Source organism: Streptopelia decaocto, assembly GCF_964273445.1.
Source record: "Streptopelia decaocto genome assembly, chromosome: 7".
Lineage (NCBI taxonomy): Eukaryota > Metazoa > Chordata > Aves > Columbiformes > Columbidae > Streptopelia > Streptopelia decaocto.
This window is the reverse complement of record NC_138661.1, coordinates 53,804,401-53,820,416: the sequence shown is the minus strand read 5'-3', so window position 1 is coordinate 53,820,416 and position 16,016 is coordinate 53,804,401. Positions and strand designations below refer to the sequence as shown.

The window sequence follows — 16,016 nt, the reverse complement described above, 5'->3', positions numbered from 1 at the left end:
CGCTGCTTTTGTTTGCCTTCACATGAAGGATTTTTGAGAAATTGTATAACATTACAGCAGACTGGTCCTTGCCCCAGGTGTAGCAGGTTCTTCCTTTCTCATTGAGTTTGGCAGAGCACATTATTTTTTTTATTATCTAGAACAACAACAACAAAGTAAACTGCAAGCATAAAAAGGGAAAAAATGTACAACATTTAATTTTGAGGGGAAAATAAAGGATACACTAAGGAACTGCTGTGGCAAAGATGTTCTTCTCTAGAAACAAAAGCAAATTCTTAAGTAAAAAAGATAACAGAGATACTGCTGCTCTTGTAGCTCTCAGTAACAGCCAAAATAATCCAAAGCTAGTGGGAAAGAGCATAGATTTTCAAAACAAACACACAGTAACACATCCATATCTTTTCATACCAGTATCATAAACTATTAAAAATACATTACAAATAAATCTTGGGCTTTTGTATGTTTGTTTTTCATTCAGCTTAGTTACAGCCAAAGGTAGGTATAATCTTACAGACAAGGGAGTCACCATAGCAGTTTTAAGAAAATACAAACTAAATATGTACCAACAGAAAATAGAGAAAGAAGAGTGACCAGAATATGGAGAAATGTAGAAAAGAACTTTCAAGCAAATGAGGTTTCATGGTTTAGTCTACCAGAAAAGACAGGTTTTTGACATGAACACTGGACAAGCATTCAGATATGAAGAGCAGCAATCTCCTCACACCATCAAGAGAGCAGCTGAAGCATTATAGTATCATTGATTTTTCTCCATATACTAAATTTCTTTGGGTTGGTGTTTCTTTGCCTTAGGAAGAAGTTACTACATGGGATAAAGATGCCAAATGTACATAAATTAAATTGTGAGTCAAAAGAACGTTAAAATGCTATCTTTAGATGACATTATTGTATGGATTTATTAAGTCTAATTTAAGGCCTTCCAGTCTGATTTCTACCTCTGTTTTCTACGTGTGCTCATGCCACAATTCACATCCTGCTTTGTCCAAGCAGGACCACATTCCTGTTTCTTTTTATTAGGTCAATGCTTCAGATACCGGCTTTTTGTTCAGAGCTCTACACAAAGCAGTGACAAATACTTCTCTTTTTTTGCCAGAGGAGGATGCTATGGAGGTAAACAGATCCTTGATCTGGAAGAAAGCTGCCCAGAGAGATCTTGGCTTGCCAGTCGGTGTCAAAGCATGGCTAGGAGAGGGAACAAAAAACCAAACAAACCAGCAAACACCAAAACCCCTCCCAACAGAAGGAACCACCACCACCAAAAGAACTAGACACATGATGTTCACAAAGCACAGACTATGGGAGATCCCTGCTGGCAAGACAATGAAATACACACACACCATTTCCAAACATGCCATTCACTTGCTACAACAAAGTTTCTTCCACATCTGAATACCAAAACTCTGCACGTTTACCTTGCGTTCCATTTGGCACCAGCCTTTCGCTCCTAAAGCCAGTGTGGCCCCACGCGTGCAGCACAGACCACACAAGAGCAGCTGTTACACGGGGCAAACGGGGAATTCAGTCTCCATTTCACCAGGCTTATGAAGCATAAAAATTTCTGGCCATACTTGAATTCTCATTCTGCTGAAGCAAGGCTGATGGACCCGTTTCTACAGCTGCTTCTGTTGCAGAAGAGCAGGAGGACGGGACCCACTTGATTTCCCACTTACTGACATTGGTGATTTTTTCTACCACAGGACAGGCATTAGATATCATCCCACTTAGACAATAATGATCTGCATATCTCACCTACTTGTTGCTATTAGTGATACTGCACTGAACAATTAATCAGCCAATACTGGATACTTGTCTATTGAAAAGAAGGAACAAAACTAAAAAAAAAAACAACCAAACAGATCTTGTTTCAGCTTTTCTGTGTGTTACATTAAACAACTACTGCAAAACATCAATAACTACAACAAATTTCAAGACACAAGCCAGAAATAATTCTTAACTATGGTGGACAATCATACTTATGATGCACCTGGGGACAAACTAAGCTCAGAAAAATGTTAACAACTGGATGAGAGACATTAACTTCCAACTTCTATGCAAAGTAAGCAAGAAAGAAATAAAATTAGTTTCAATGAAGGACAACAATTTTTTACAGGACATTGACATTATAATGAGGTTCCACTTTCCTCCTACAAACGACATATTGAGAGTAACAGACATTTCCAGTGGCTCAGAAAACAAACTTAATTGACGCTTAGAATGAAGGAAAGCATACAAGTTTTTTAGAAAAAGAAACTTTATTACAAATCTGTAGGTTTAAGAAAATATCCAAAAACTGTCAAAGTAGTATGAAAAATGCTGTCATCCTATTCACAGTTACCAGTTTTATCCAATAAACATAGCATACAAAAATCAGCAGAAACCATGGCAATTCTTTTTGGTGACACAAGCCAGATATTGTAATTTTAAATCCCTTGCTGACAACTAGGATGCTGCTGGCTGCCCAAGGGAACGATTTAATTGCACTATTTTTGAAAACTGGAAGTTTGCATGAAAAGGCTATGTACATATACACATACTGTATTTTACCACATGTACAGGTAACTCAGGGAAACAAAACACAGCCCAGCACAATACTTAAACCAACAAAAACCTTTAGAAGCAGGGAATGTCTGTATATGGTATTAGGTTATTCTCTGTGCTCTGGTTACCATTTTCTTTTACATAACAAACACCAATTGTCTTCCACTCTTATTTATAGAACAGTGAACCTGACTTGTTATACTGTCTTTTCAGACACAGAAAACCTCAGCCGCACTGCATGCAGGCAAGTGACCTAAAAATGCAATGCGGTTAAAACATAATATAATTAGAAGTGGGATTTTTAGAAGACTGTAGACTGAATTTACTGCAAGTGACCTAACACCTTAAACTCCGCTGAAAAACAGCAGCTAACATGGTATTTCTGATGTTGTTCACAGATAATTCATAAGACACGTGAATGAGGAAAGAACTGTCTGATACATGTTACATTCCTGAAGTGTAAGTATAGACCGCTTTAAAAAAGCAGACAGTTTGCAAGTATGCCACAGATTAAATCCAAACCTGCCCACAAGTCAGAGCTACAGTGCAGAAGAGGCTTCAATCTAAGAAGTGTGAAAATTTTAAAGGAGCACGATGAAAGAATTCTGTCACAATAACTCCTTAAAGAACTGGTATAATCTAAAAGAGGAAAAAAAACCCAAACTACCCTGTGTAATTTAACTCTGTTTTTATCAGGTCCTTGAAGGTCCTTGGGCAGAGGAGATCTGGGATTTCCTATCAGTCAAGCCTCCTTTTGCCAACAGCAACATGGAAGAAGCCAGCACAATGTTAAAAAACTACACAGTGCATTTCATTCATTTTGCTGTTTCAACTTACGTCGAAAAGCACAGAGTCAAGAGTCACTCAAAGAACACTCACTATGCTACAGAAGAGCAATTAGAAATGGACAGTCTCTTATAGCTAGAGCAAACAGGATGGAAGATGTAGAACTGAATTTACAGTAATTTCCTTCCCCATGCAGACCAGATTAACCCTAGGTTAAGCAGGGCTACCTGGAACACTTCTTAAAAGCCACTTGTTGGTAAGAAGGTTGCCTCATTCTCCCGCCTTTACTGAAAACTTGATTTCTGAAACACTGTAATAAAACAGTAAAAAAAATCTTCATTCCAAAGAAGGAAAATATTTCATGTACATTCTTAGGTGTGAACCTTCAGGCTTGGGAAACGTTTTTCTAGATTGTCAGCAAGTGTCTGATCAGCCTCACGCAGAACTTCAAGGAAACTCTCCACCTGGGAATAGATCGCAAACACGCAAAAATTAAAAAAAATTGCATGAAACACAGAATTCTTATACTTGGTATAGGAGGTCTTTCTACTCTTGTACCTTCCCACCAACCATAGCCACAACCAGCCATATTCCAGAATAATGGAAAACGCCCCACAGTAGATGCCTTCCTCCTAAATCCCACCATTTCAGTTGGTCTAAATTTTGAAACATTATCATCTTCCCCAAACTCTTATTTTATTGTTTAAAAGTACATAAATAAAAGCTCCCTATGAAAAGTATTTACAATAATTTTTCTATTAAAAAGTACAAGACAAATTTTCAGCTAGCATAAATTTGCAGATATCCATACATTTCAGCACGGTTTGACCCTTATATCCACTGATGATCTAGGCCAGGGGGAGTAGCTACTTTTATACAGTCTTTAAATTACATTTAGCCCTTTGAAGGCAATTGTGAGGCTGATGTGGCCCCTGGTGAAAATGAGGTTGACACCCCATGATCTAGGCAAAGCTCTGGCTGAAGCAAGCCAGAAGAGACAGAGGGTAACACTGCCTAGAAGAGCATACTACCTGTGTCTGAGCAACTCTGTCCTGCCTCTACATGTGATTCTGAAAGGTCTTGCCACCCGACTAGTATTTTTTCAGCTATGTTAAAGACCTTGTAATGTACTCACCGATGTGAAATACAGAGGTAAGAGGTTCTGAAACGCACAGGAGCATGTCTGTTCATTTAAATGTCCCTGGTGTAGTCCTTCTAACGTATTTTCCTGGGAAATAAAATGAGAAATATAACTAGCATGTCATGAAAGAACAAACTCAAAATTGTGCAGTGTCTGCAAGTATGCACTTAATTCTCAAAAATGGTAAACCAACATTCTCAGAGAATGCCCAAGGCAGCTAACACAACAAAGGTGTGAAAGCTCACGCATCACAAGTCTCTTAATCTGAATGCTCCCATAATAAAGAAATCCAGCTGAGAAGGTGAGCTTATATATTGATACTCTTTCCTTTTCTTAAATAAATTTGCTTTAATTCAAAAGAAATGGCAACATACACCTAGAGAATTTATCATACCAGATCTTGGCCTGAAGGCATCCAGTTCAGAAAACCTGTGTCCCTGCCCTCTAACACACGTTGCTGCTCACCTTCTGATTGATTCTCTCATTAATTTCCTGTACGCAATTTCAGTTGCACAGAAAAATACCCACATTAATAGTAACAGCTTTTTTTCTTACGTACCCTGCAGAAATCCCTTTCGGAATTTTGTTTTTCTTACCTTGGTCAGTTCTTGAAGCATATTGGAAAGTAATTCACAGCAAATATCTTTCAAAATTTTTAAATGGAAATCCTCCTCGTTCAGATCAGCCTTTCCAGTCTCTTGTTCTTCAGACTCCTTTGATTTATCAACAGATCTCTTCCCACAGCCCTCCATGTATTGTAAGATACGAATCAAGCTCCCAATCAGAGGCATATCTAATATAAAGTAACAAGAAACTGGAAATTTAACGCGGAAAATTTTTACCCACCCTTTCAAGGCATTAAAATTTTGAACCACACGCAAGATTTTATACAAAGCCCACAGGAATGTATATTCTGGCAGTGTTGTGGAAATGTAGTAGAAAACCCAAACCACTTTTTCTGCAAGCTAACCTGTATCTGTAAAAAGTATATGCCAGTGGTAAGGAATATGAGAAGCAAAATATCTCTAGTAGTAATTCAGAGAGGCTAGTACATTAAATTTGCATCCGGATAATCCTAACTGATAAATCACACCGATAGATGCTGCAGATGACCCTGCCTCACATTCCCTTTTAATTCTAAAGACTTGTCCATGGATTGAAAAGAAACAAGCGATAAAGATGGATTTAAGTAAGTGCAGAATCTCCCACTACTAAAAAACTATTACTATCAAGACCTCACATTTTAGCAAAGATGAGTTCTGCAGTTTTCATTAATTTACCCAATGGAGAAGACTGAACAGAATTTGTAGATTCCATTACTGTAACGCTTCAGAGATATCCAGTAACTGAACTTTGAGATAGCTGTGATTTTTAGACACCAATAAACAGCCTTGATGTATTCAAACATGTAACTGAATTGTGTTCTGGATCGATCTCCAGTAAACAGTGATAAATTAACCACCTTTCACCCCACATACATAAAGTCAATTCTGACAATAAGTTAAAAAACCCCCAAACAAACAAAATCCCAGAAAAAAGCACGACTTGCTTTTCCTCATCTTGGTGTATTCTTGTTCGGTCTGTGAAGCAAACATAGCAGACAACACGGACAAAATAGAAGCCAATACAGTCTTCTGCTCCTGCACAATGATCGGTGGATCATCTGGCTGGCAAAGTTCATGGCAAACAAGGTCATAAAGCAAAGTCCAAGTCTCTTTTCCTCCATCAGGAGCCTGCACTTGAGAAAGAAAGAAAGAGAACCCACCAAACCATCAAATTTAATCTAGGTAAGTTAATTATTTTTCTCCCCATTAAATATCTGATGATCTGGAAGTTTCTGCGATTCTTGGTCCTACCATACGTAGCAATTCAAGTGTCTTACCAATAGCCTGAATACCCTCATCCACTGTGGTCAGGAGCTGCAAAATATGCATATAAACATCAAGTCCTTCCGGATTATCCGACCTATACAGAACAAACAAAAACAAAGACAAATTAAAGATACTCTGTACGATTTGGACACACAGAAGACCACTAGCAATCACTGCCATTCTCTTTGCTAACTAGTTGATTCATTTCAACTGGTAAGTACAGGTAAATACATTCTAGTGATCTGTCAACCTATGCAGCTCCCACCAAAATCAAGATGTTCAGACACAGGGCTTAACAAGGTTATGAGGAGTCTCCTCAGCCATGAAATGGAAAAGAAATCTCACATACCGGACTTGTTTGGCTGCTTCAAGTATACAAGGCACAATTTTAAAATCTGGAAGTTCTTCAGGGGAATCATCAACAGACGGTCCCACAGACCGACACATGCCATTTTTAATCCAGTTTAACATTAGCTCTTCATCTAGATCAAAGAGTTTGTCCACCACTTCACCCACTTTTACCAGCAATTCAACTGCACAAGAGAGAAAGTATAAATTTCAACAAGAATAATAACAACAAAAAATAGCTCACAAAATGCTAATACATAAATTATTCAGGGTAAATTCAGTGCTGAAATGTAGTAGTTTTGTTCACAACCTACTAACGGTTGCTATGTTTATTTCCTTTTTATGGCACAGATCAGGTGAAGAGTTTGATAAATAGGGATTGCTGGAAAACCCACAGTCACCTTCTACCTTATCATGCCATTTATAAATCAGGAACGTTATTCTGCAAAGAGACTTGAGGTAACTTCTGCTTCTGAAGTGAAACTTTCCAAGATTTGTCCTTAAGTATGCAGTTTTCTGCTACCCTTACATCTATCTGCCAATCCACATTTTGCTTAAGCAGAGCTGTGATTTCAACTGCACGGAGTGGGATTTCTGAGGATTTTCATTTAAAAAACAAAACAAAACATATACACAAACATAGAGCTAACGTTTTCCAAATTAAATAGCTAAATTATTAGGAAACTTAGGCAAATAATAACTGCTGTTACAATTGAGCTGGACATGAAAAAACAATGCTATTCAAAATATGTCCATGATTAGGTGCTCAGTTGTTTTGCTAAATTAGTGCTATCACAGAAGAAGGATTTGTGTCCCACTGACTGCACACCCAAAGCCTGTGCAGTGCTCTGCTGTCCTTTGGAGTAACTGAATTATTCCTCCAGTTCACATTGCTCAAGTATGGTAGTTTTGAAAATTGAAAATATATATCTCTGATTTGGAAAAAAAAAAAACAAAAAAAGAAGTAAATGAGGCCTTTTTCAAGGATCAAAAATGAAATGCATATCCCTGAATGAGGACTATGTCCTTTCCTTTACTGTGCCAAATAACATTTTCATCTGTTAGACTTCTTTTTATTCCCCCCCAGAGTTTTCTTATCACAACTAGTGCTTTTCTAGTTTTATACATATTTTTAAACTTGCAAAGGCAGGACAATTTTTTTGGTGTGTGCTTTAAATTAATGAGGTTTATTTTATTTTAAAGAAATGCTGTACTCCCAGCTGAAAATATTTGTCTTTGAAATTGCACACTTCAGTTGTTATCTTTTTCTGCAAACATCCACTAATTCCCAGCTTGTTTCGGCAACTCACCATTTGTAGAGCTGGACATGATAAAGCAAACACAGTCATACACAGATGGGTTTTCTCGGATTCTCTCAACCCAGACATTGGCCACCTCAGGCTGGGAGAGGCAAGTTAACAATAACCTAGACAAGAATTGCACATTTAACAAATCAGAAGAAAATTCATTGATTTTAGCTGTACTAATATAAATCCAAAATAATGAGAATGATGTGCCAGAAAGAGGAATCTTCCTCACAGTAAATCGATTCCAGAACAATGCGGAAAAGACAAAACAATGATAGGATAATAAAATAGCGAGCCCACTTGTCAATTTTCTTCCCAGGTCTCAGAACACAGCAGAACTACACTAACGATGCATTAATTTCTGAGATGTCCTACCTGCTTGTTTCCAGAAGAGTTGGAGAGTCTGAATCACACAAACGTTGCAATAGCACTTGGCTTTAAGGAGAAAATGCAAGATAAGGGTTAATAAAAACTATTGTTGTTTGATAAAAACTTATAAAAAGGTTAATTTCATAGCTGCAGCCATGTTCTGAGATTAAAAATTTTCCTGCCCATGCCTGCAATACCAGTGTTTCAAGATTGCCAAACTCAGAAATTAAAGATTCAAGAACCTGACTTGTGATTAAAAACAAAGAAAAAATAGTATCCTTTTTTTTCTTCACTGAACACTTCCCACTCAAATAAGGTCAGCCAAAAACCTGTGAATTAAGTCAAGGCATGGCAGGCAAACTTGGTTCCTTCTATAATGTACATTTTATGATTATGAGTCTAGAAAAGCAGTAGTCATACACATATAAAGTACATACACACTTACCCAAGACTCTCATCTTTACTAATGGACATGCATATGTCTTGGAAACAGGCCATATTTCCTAATATTCCCACACAGATTTCCTGAAAAGTCAAAACACAGTATAATGATGCAACTACGGCACAGCTCACAATTTTATTTCCACAGCCGTAAGACAAAAGTAAGAAAGGTTCAAAGATGTTTTCCAGTTTGATTTCCAAGTTCTTATGATCCACCAGTTCCAGGGCAAAGACACAGATTTTTCTACAGGATGTCATTAGACTAGCCTAAAATGTGACAGGTCCTATTAAATATATTTTGATGTTAAGGCATCCCATAAAAGCAAATATATCTTGAAATCAACTTGCATGTTCTGTGCACTGTTTTGAAGCTGATCCGTCATCCCTATTATTAAAGCAATAAAGAGTCCTACTAATAAAAGTATCACCATGTAAGTGCAACCCTCACAGATATTCACTTCCTCACAAAAGAAACGGGTCTTGACACAAGCTTCCAGCAAAGCCTGTTTTCTGATTGCAGAGATTAAAAACAAAACCAAAAGAAACAAAAAGAAACTGACCCATATCCCAAAGCAGTGCATTGCAGAAGGATATTCATGCCTAGACAACCATTAAAAGACACATACTTCTATAAAGGGGACAGTGAGAGCTGTGAAACACCTACAGGTGACTGATGCTAACAAAGAATGTCCTGGGAATCGCTCACTTTTAGCAACTTTAAGTTGGAAATCAACCCTCACCACTCCAGGTTATATTTTATATTAACACTCTACTAACTCTGCTACAGACACACTGACAGCCACTATTTCAAGAAACTACCCATGACAGCCAGTTTGCACTGACTTCCAAATTTTGGTTGTACTTTCAAAGTCCTATGTATCTATACTTCATCTCCTGAAGTAAAGCTTCTGGTAACTCCAGAGAAAGAGGAGTTACACCAACACTGAATAGCTTTGAAAACCCTATCTTGAATCCTGTGTAATACAAGCTGAAAAAGAATTACATCAAAACAAAGGAAAGAAAAAAATACATTAACTACCAGTGTCTAGCAGTTCCTAACCACTAAGAATACTTTTGTAGGTCTGACTAAACAAATTCATGACCATTTCTGTTCAGTAATCATGAAACAAGTCATGAGAAAAAAGGCCAGCCTTTTCTGTTTTTTACAATGAGCCTTAAAACCAGGCTTGATAAACTTAGTCCTTTATCAATAATGACGTATCAGCTACAGCATCACTGAAATATCTACTGATTAGGCCATATTAAAAATACTGCAAAAAAGCATTTTAAAATGTGATTTTGTGTTTTCACCTTGTTTCCTTAACCTATTCAAAGGTGCAATGGGAGGTGGAGGGAGCCAAGTGCAAATGCATGTACAGAGCTATCTACTATTTCTATCAATATGGGACAGGTTTTTAACAGTCCATACTTACAGTAAGGCGAGGGCATTTTGACTTGGCGAAAACTCCCATGAATATATCAGGGGCATTAAACTCCTGAAGAAATAAAGCGACATCCTGTGGAGAAAGTGAATGGAGAAGTAAATGGACTTTCATAATTTACAAACATAGATCAAACCTTGTCTCATAGAACAGGGACTGGATCAATGAGATGTCAAATTAATAACAAGAGATTATTTATTTCCTAACAGTTATGAACAATATTGTGCTATAGCACCTTCTTTGCTTTTCAATAAGAGATCAGCGAGTCCCTATGGGGATTCAGGTTGCCAGTGATGTGCTACACAAGGAACCAAAAAGGCACACTTAGTATCTTTTGCTCTCTAAGTCAGAATTCAGCAAATAACATGTCTGCAGACAGTGACATTACCCAGACATACAAAAAGAAACACGAGATGGGATTACCATTAGCACTTGATCCAAGCACATGAAAGAGGAAATCTCCTCCTTATTTTACCACATTAAAACACAAGATTAGTTCTCTATTTGGGAGTAAACTACACATCTTCCATGTTTATTTAAAACATCTAAACAAAGAACCGGAAATAAAAAATAAAATAATAATTTTTATCTACATATATATATATATATATATGTCTATATGTCTATATATATGTCTTACTTGAGAATTTGTTCCAGCATTTCAGAATGTTGAGAAAAATACTAAAAAGTTATGTCACATTGCCATTTCAAGTCTGTAGCTGAAGTTTAAAGGATTGTTAATCTATCAAACTATGCTTACTAGCAGGACGCATTACAATTGCTACAGAAAAATATGCCAATTTAGAGATGGCATTAATATAATCTCCATAATCAAACTCCTGAAGATACCGGCTATGCACCTCAGTGAATTTCAGCTACTGTCTTCTCATAACTCTGAGCTTCAGTTCAATTCCTGCCCATAATACAGAAAACCAAGAGGTGTGACTTTGGCCCCATGTATGCCAGCTGACCCCAATCAACAGCACCACATGATCCACCAAGCACCTGGAGAGCAGGTCAGGCAGAGCACCTTGTTCCTTTTACATTCACACACAGCTCTGCTTTACATTCTCAAACAGCAGAAGAGGGCCCAGCGGCTCGGACACAACCAAAGCCCTGCTGCTGCAAACCAGCACTGGGCCTAAGAGTGCACACAAAGTACTTGCTCATCTTGAAAAGTGGCCTCCGCAGTAAGCCTGCTCGCTGCCATTTCACAGTATCACAGTATGTTTGGGATTGGAAGGGACCTCAAAAGATCATCTAGTCCAATCCCCCTGCTGGAGCAGGAACGCCTGGGTGAGGTCGCACAGGAACATGTCCAGGCGGGTTTTGAATGCCTCCAGAGAAGGAGACTCCACAACCTCCCTGGGCAGCCTGTTCCAGTGCTCTGTTACCCTCACTGAGAAGAAGTTTCTTCTCAAATTTAAGTGGAACCTCTTGTGTTCCAGCTTGATCCCATTACCCCTTGTCCTATCATTGTTTGCCACCGAGAAGAGCCTGGCTCCATCCTCGTGGCACTCACCCTTTATATATTTATAAAAATTAATAAGGTCACCCCTCAGTCTCCTCTTCTCCAAACTAAAGAGCCCCAGCTCCCTCAGCCTTTCTTCATAAGGGAGATGCTCCACTCCCTTAATCATCTTCGTTGCCCTACGCTGGACCCTCTCCAGCAGTTCCCTGTCCTTCTGGAACTGAGGGGACATACATAATTTCTCCACACCTGCCCTGCCTAATGACTCCGGGGGCACTGTCAGCCACACCAGGGAAGAAGCAATGCCACCGAAAACAGCAGGGTGGCCGACCCCGTGTGTCCCCGTGTAACTCCGTGTGTCCCCGTGTAACTCCGTGTGTCCCCGTGTCACCCGCTGCCAGCAGGATCCCGACCCGACAGGCTCAGGAACAGACGCGGAGCAGGAGCTGCCCGGGGCTGTGACCCGCCCCCGAGGTCTGGCCCCTACCTCGTCCATCGACATGTCCCACACTTTGCAGATGTCATTCTCCATCTCTTCGTCCAGTTCTGTCTGAACTCCCTCGGGACCGGCGGCGGGCTCCGTCTTCTCGGGGCTGATCACCTGAGAGAACGCGGGGAGGGGGACGGGGGGCGGACGGGGGCTACGTGAGCTACGGCCAAGCAACGCCATGGAACACTAACACCGACCTATCGCTTCGGTTACAGTTTAAAAAGCCCCACACAGCCGCGGAACCGCGGTGCCGTGTCCTGCGTCCCCCCGGCCCGGGCAAGGACCGCACCCGCGAGGCGCTGCCGTTCCCGGGCCCGCCGGCCTCTCCTCCCGTCACGGCGCCCCCGCCCCCCTAGGCCCGCACCTCGATGAGGCGGGTGAGGATGCTGAACAGCCAGTGCTTGCTGTACACTGTGTTCCCCACCGCGTCACCCTCCTCCTCCGCCTCGCTGGAGGGCGGCGAGGGGTTGCGGTCCATGGCGGCCCGGCCCCGGCACCACCGCCACAGCCGCGCCGGCGACAAAGAGGCGGTGGCGGCGGCCAGAGCGGCGCCCGGGAGGCGCCCCGCAGCGCCCCCTGCCGGGGCGGGGCGGCGGGAGGCCACCGCGGGCCATTGCTGGTCTCCGCGACCGAGGCGGAGCCAAGTCGAGCCGGGTCCGTGACGGCAGGACGAAACCGCCCCCACCGCGGGAAGCAGCCCCTGGGCTCCCAGGGCCGCCGAAGCGCCAAGCGAGATCCCCGCCCCTCGGCCCCGTGATGCGCTGACACGGACCCGCGGGGACGCGCCCACGGAGCCGCTGTGGCTGCGGGTCCCTGCCCCAGAAGGAAAGTCAGCGGCGAGGGGAGCAGTTTTCAGAATACATTCTTTATTTGGCTGTACAGAGGAGGTGTAATGGGAGCAGAGGTGTCTTCCTGGGGGCCGTGCTAGTATTTGCTGGGAAGGCCTTTCGGCCTGTAGCGGTTGGGGTCCCCGCCGCTGCGGCCCCACCGGTTGGCCTCCTGGTCCGCTCGGGTGTCCTCTGCGCCCCTGCCGCTCACACCGCCCTGCCAGAACTCCCGGGCGTCACTAGCGGGAAGAAAAAAGGCCACCTGAACCAGCCAGCGTTTAACTCCGCTTTGTGTTGATTTCCTCACTCATGTAAAACCAGCTTTTCCACGGGACTTCTCAAAGTGAGACACAACCACGTCTTCAGTTCTTGTCAGCGAACCGCAGTGGAACCCATAACTGTTATGTCAGAAGATGAACCAGCAAGGAAAGAGAGTTCCTTATCACCAGAAATGCAGAAGTGAGGAATCTGCCTTCCCAGGAGGACAAGAAGAAAGGTCTATGCTCATGTGGGAGGAGAGACACCATTCCTATAGAGGCTGGCTGTTCAGACATTAACTGCTTCCCCTCTACTGTCCTAGGCCAAAAACTGAGCACAACTCAAAAAGGACTTCAGCTGGAATGCCTGGATCCCTAGTAACTCACTGTTAACAAGCCAGATACACCCCATTACCTGATCACTTTGGCTGCCCAGGCACCACCAGGTCCTCTTCGGGCAGCATCATAATTCCCACGAGCATGGAAATATTTGTCGGCACCTTTATAATTTGCCTCGCGCATGTCCTGGTATGCTCTGTACATATCCTTTGCCCCTGAAGAGAGCAGAGAAACAGAGAATATGTTGACTTTAAAGAGTCATCCCAGAAACAGTTAAGTACCATTTCAGCCGGGAGCGGAAAGGTCTAAGGAGCAGTAACACAGAGAGGCGCTTCTCCACATGGGCCTTTGCACAGAGGTGTGTCCACAGAGAGGGCCTGGGGGGGCTGATCAAGGCCCTCTTAGAATCAAAGAATCATTTCAGTTGGAAGAGATCCTCAGGATCATTGAGTCCAACCATAACCTACCTCTAGAACTAAACCATGTCCCTAAGAACCTCATCTAAACACCTTTTAAACACCTCCAGAGATGGTGATTCCACCACTTCCCTGGACCACTTCCCAGCAGCAGAAACCAGCGGGGTTGCTCATGTGGAGCTGCAGACCTCCCTGCTCCGAGGACTGTGTCCACTGGCTGCCAGTCACCTGTGCCTGGGGTTGGGGTTCCTGAGAGAAGAGCTTGTGGTAACAGCAGCTTACCTCCAATTGCATCCACGACAAATTTTCTGCCTGGGATATCAGCACTTGCACATAGAATAAGGGAGAGCAACACGAGGCAGACACAGACCCTCATGGTTCCCGGCTCAAGCCTGACACGGAGCTGTGAGACAATCAGAGAGAGGAGCAGTTTTGGAGCACCTTTGAAAGACTACAGACATAGCACCCATCACACCCACAGCTGTGCCTGGGCAACCACCCCAGCGCTGCTGGCCACCCCAGGGACCCATTGCTCCCCACACGAGGACTGATGCCCACCGTGCAACTGCTACCTCGGCTCAAGATGCCACAACAGAGGCAGATGGGCAAGAGAATACCAGCTAAAATCACATAATATAGCTCACAAATTTAGAAAATCACTCACCACTGCAGAAGGCCAAAGCCAGAGGAGATGGAGCTTGTCTTGTGTGCTCTCAGACTCAGAGAGAGTATTTATAAGCAATTCGAACCCCTCAAAATAGGAAATTGGAAAGGAAACCCATGGGTGGGAATTCCCCTTCCCCACTTCCAAAACAGAAGTTACAGTAAGCCTGTCCTTGCCCTTACTGAAAGTTCACAGCTCCTGTTACACAATTTTTTAGAAAGTATGTGGTGCTTTGCAGCTGCCCACAGGACTTTTTGCTCCTCATAACAAGCAGGCTGAGAAGCTGCCTCAAAGACTGAAGTGTTCTGTGTGCTTGAAGTGTTGCGGTTGGCTTTAGGGTGACACTTTGGAGGAGAAGGTTCCTGATGCTGCTCAGGGGGGTTGTGGAGTCTCCTTCTCTGGAGACATTCAAAACCCACCTGGACACATTCCTGTGTAACCTCATCTAGGTGTTCCTGCTCCAGCAGGGGGGTTAGACTAGATGATTTTTCGAGGTCCCTTCCAGTCCCTAACATTCTGTGATTCTGTGATTGCCTGCACTGTACGTTGAAGCACAAGGTTGGGTCTGGGTCTGTGCACAAGGAACGGTCAGCTACCTTATCAGATCTGCTAAGTGAAATTCCCATGTGCACTGGGATGACAGGATGGATCCCAGAGCTGACAGAAAGGGAAATGTGAAGAGTTGCTCTTAGCTCCATTGCAAAGCAAACTGCATATACCTATGTCCTTGCTGAGAGTGCTTTAAGACAGCGCGCACACACACGCTACCATAAGGCAGGCTGGAATGGTTCGTCCTGCCTTTGCTTGCTCTCAGGGGTCCTTCTTGAGGGACTTCCACCATCCAGCTGCAACTGCAGCTTGAGCTTAGCACAGGAGAGTTTTTGACACAATAGTAAACAATTTGCCTAAGGGGAAACTCAGATCCATACAGCCACAACTCTGCTAGATTTTGCTATCAATATATTAACTGTTGGGCTTTATCAGCATGGTTTACAGTTTGAGTGCCCACTGTGCTCTCCCTGCTTGGGAGCCTGCTTGGTGCTTGCCGCCCTTGGTTAACAACTGACACAACTGCTGCCCTGCAGAAAGCTCTGGGTTTGAGCACAATCGCAGTTCAGACTGCAAGTACAGAACGTCTCCTCCTTGTGTGGTCTCATACATGATTTAACAAGTGTAAGAGAGCTACTTTAAGTTCACTGCAGAAGCGGCATGTGTAGTTACCCCATTCACAACTCTTGTCACTTTAAACAATTAGCAGCTGGACCTGAAGGGCAGAGGCATGAGGTGAAAG

The 16,016-nt window shown here is 42.6% G+C and overlaps 2 protein-coding genes across 2 annotated transcripts; both read right to left on the bottom strand.

Moving 5' to 3' along the window:
• Window positions 1-2,251: 2,251 nt before the first annotated feature.
• Window positions 2,252-12,754, bottom strand: SAAL1 (serum amyloid A like 1). Its single transcript, XM_082059543.1, has 12 exons — window positions 12,587-12,754; window positions 12,220-12,333; window positions 10,253-10,336; window positions 8,824-8,903; window positions 8,385-8,444; window positions 8,013-8,128; window positions 6,704-6,887; window positions 6,366-6,448; window positions 6,033-6,221; window positions 5,080-5,276; window positions 4,478-4,570; window positions 2,252-3,806 (listed from the first exon to the last, which is right to left on the bottom strand). The coding sequence occupies exons 1-12, from the start codon at window positions 12,698-12,700 to the stop codon at window positions 3,714-3,716; spliced, it is 1,407 nt and encodes a 468-aa protein (XP_081915669.1). The 5' UTR covers window positions 12,701-12,754; the 3' UTR covers window positions 2,252-3,713.
• Window positions 12,755-13,067: 313 nt separating this feature from the next.
• LOC309443037 (serum amyloid A protein-like) lies at window positions 13,068-14,882 on the bottom strand. Its single transcript, XM_082059544.1, has 4 exons — window positions 14,726-14,882; window positions 14,344-14,464; window positions 13,722-13,860; window positions 13,068-13,288 (listed from the first exon to the last, which is right to left on the bottom strand). Exons 2-4 carry the CDS (start codon window positions 14,435-14,437, stop codon window positions 13,147-13,149), a joined length of 375 nt encoding a protein of 124 aa, XP_081915670.1. The 5' UTR covers window positions 14,438-14,464; window positions 14,726-14,882; the 3' UTR covers window positions 13,068-13,146.
• Window positions 14,883-16,016: the final 1,134 nt, after the last annotated feature.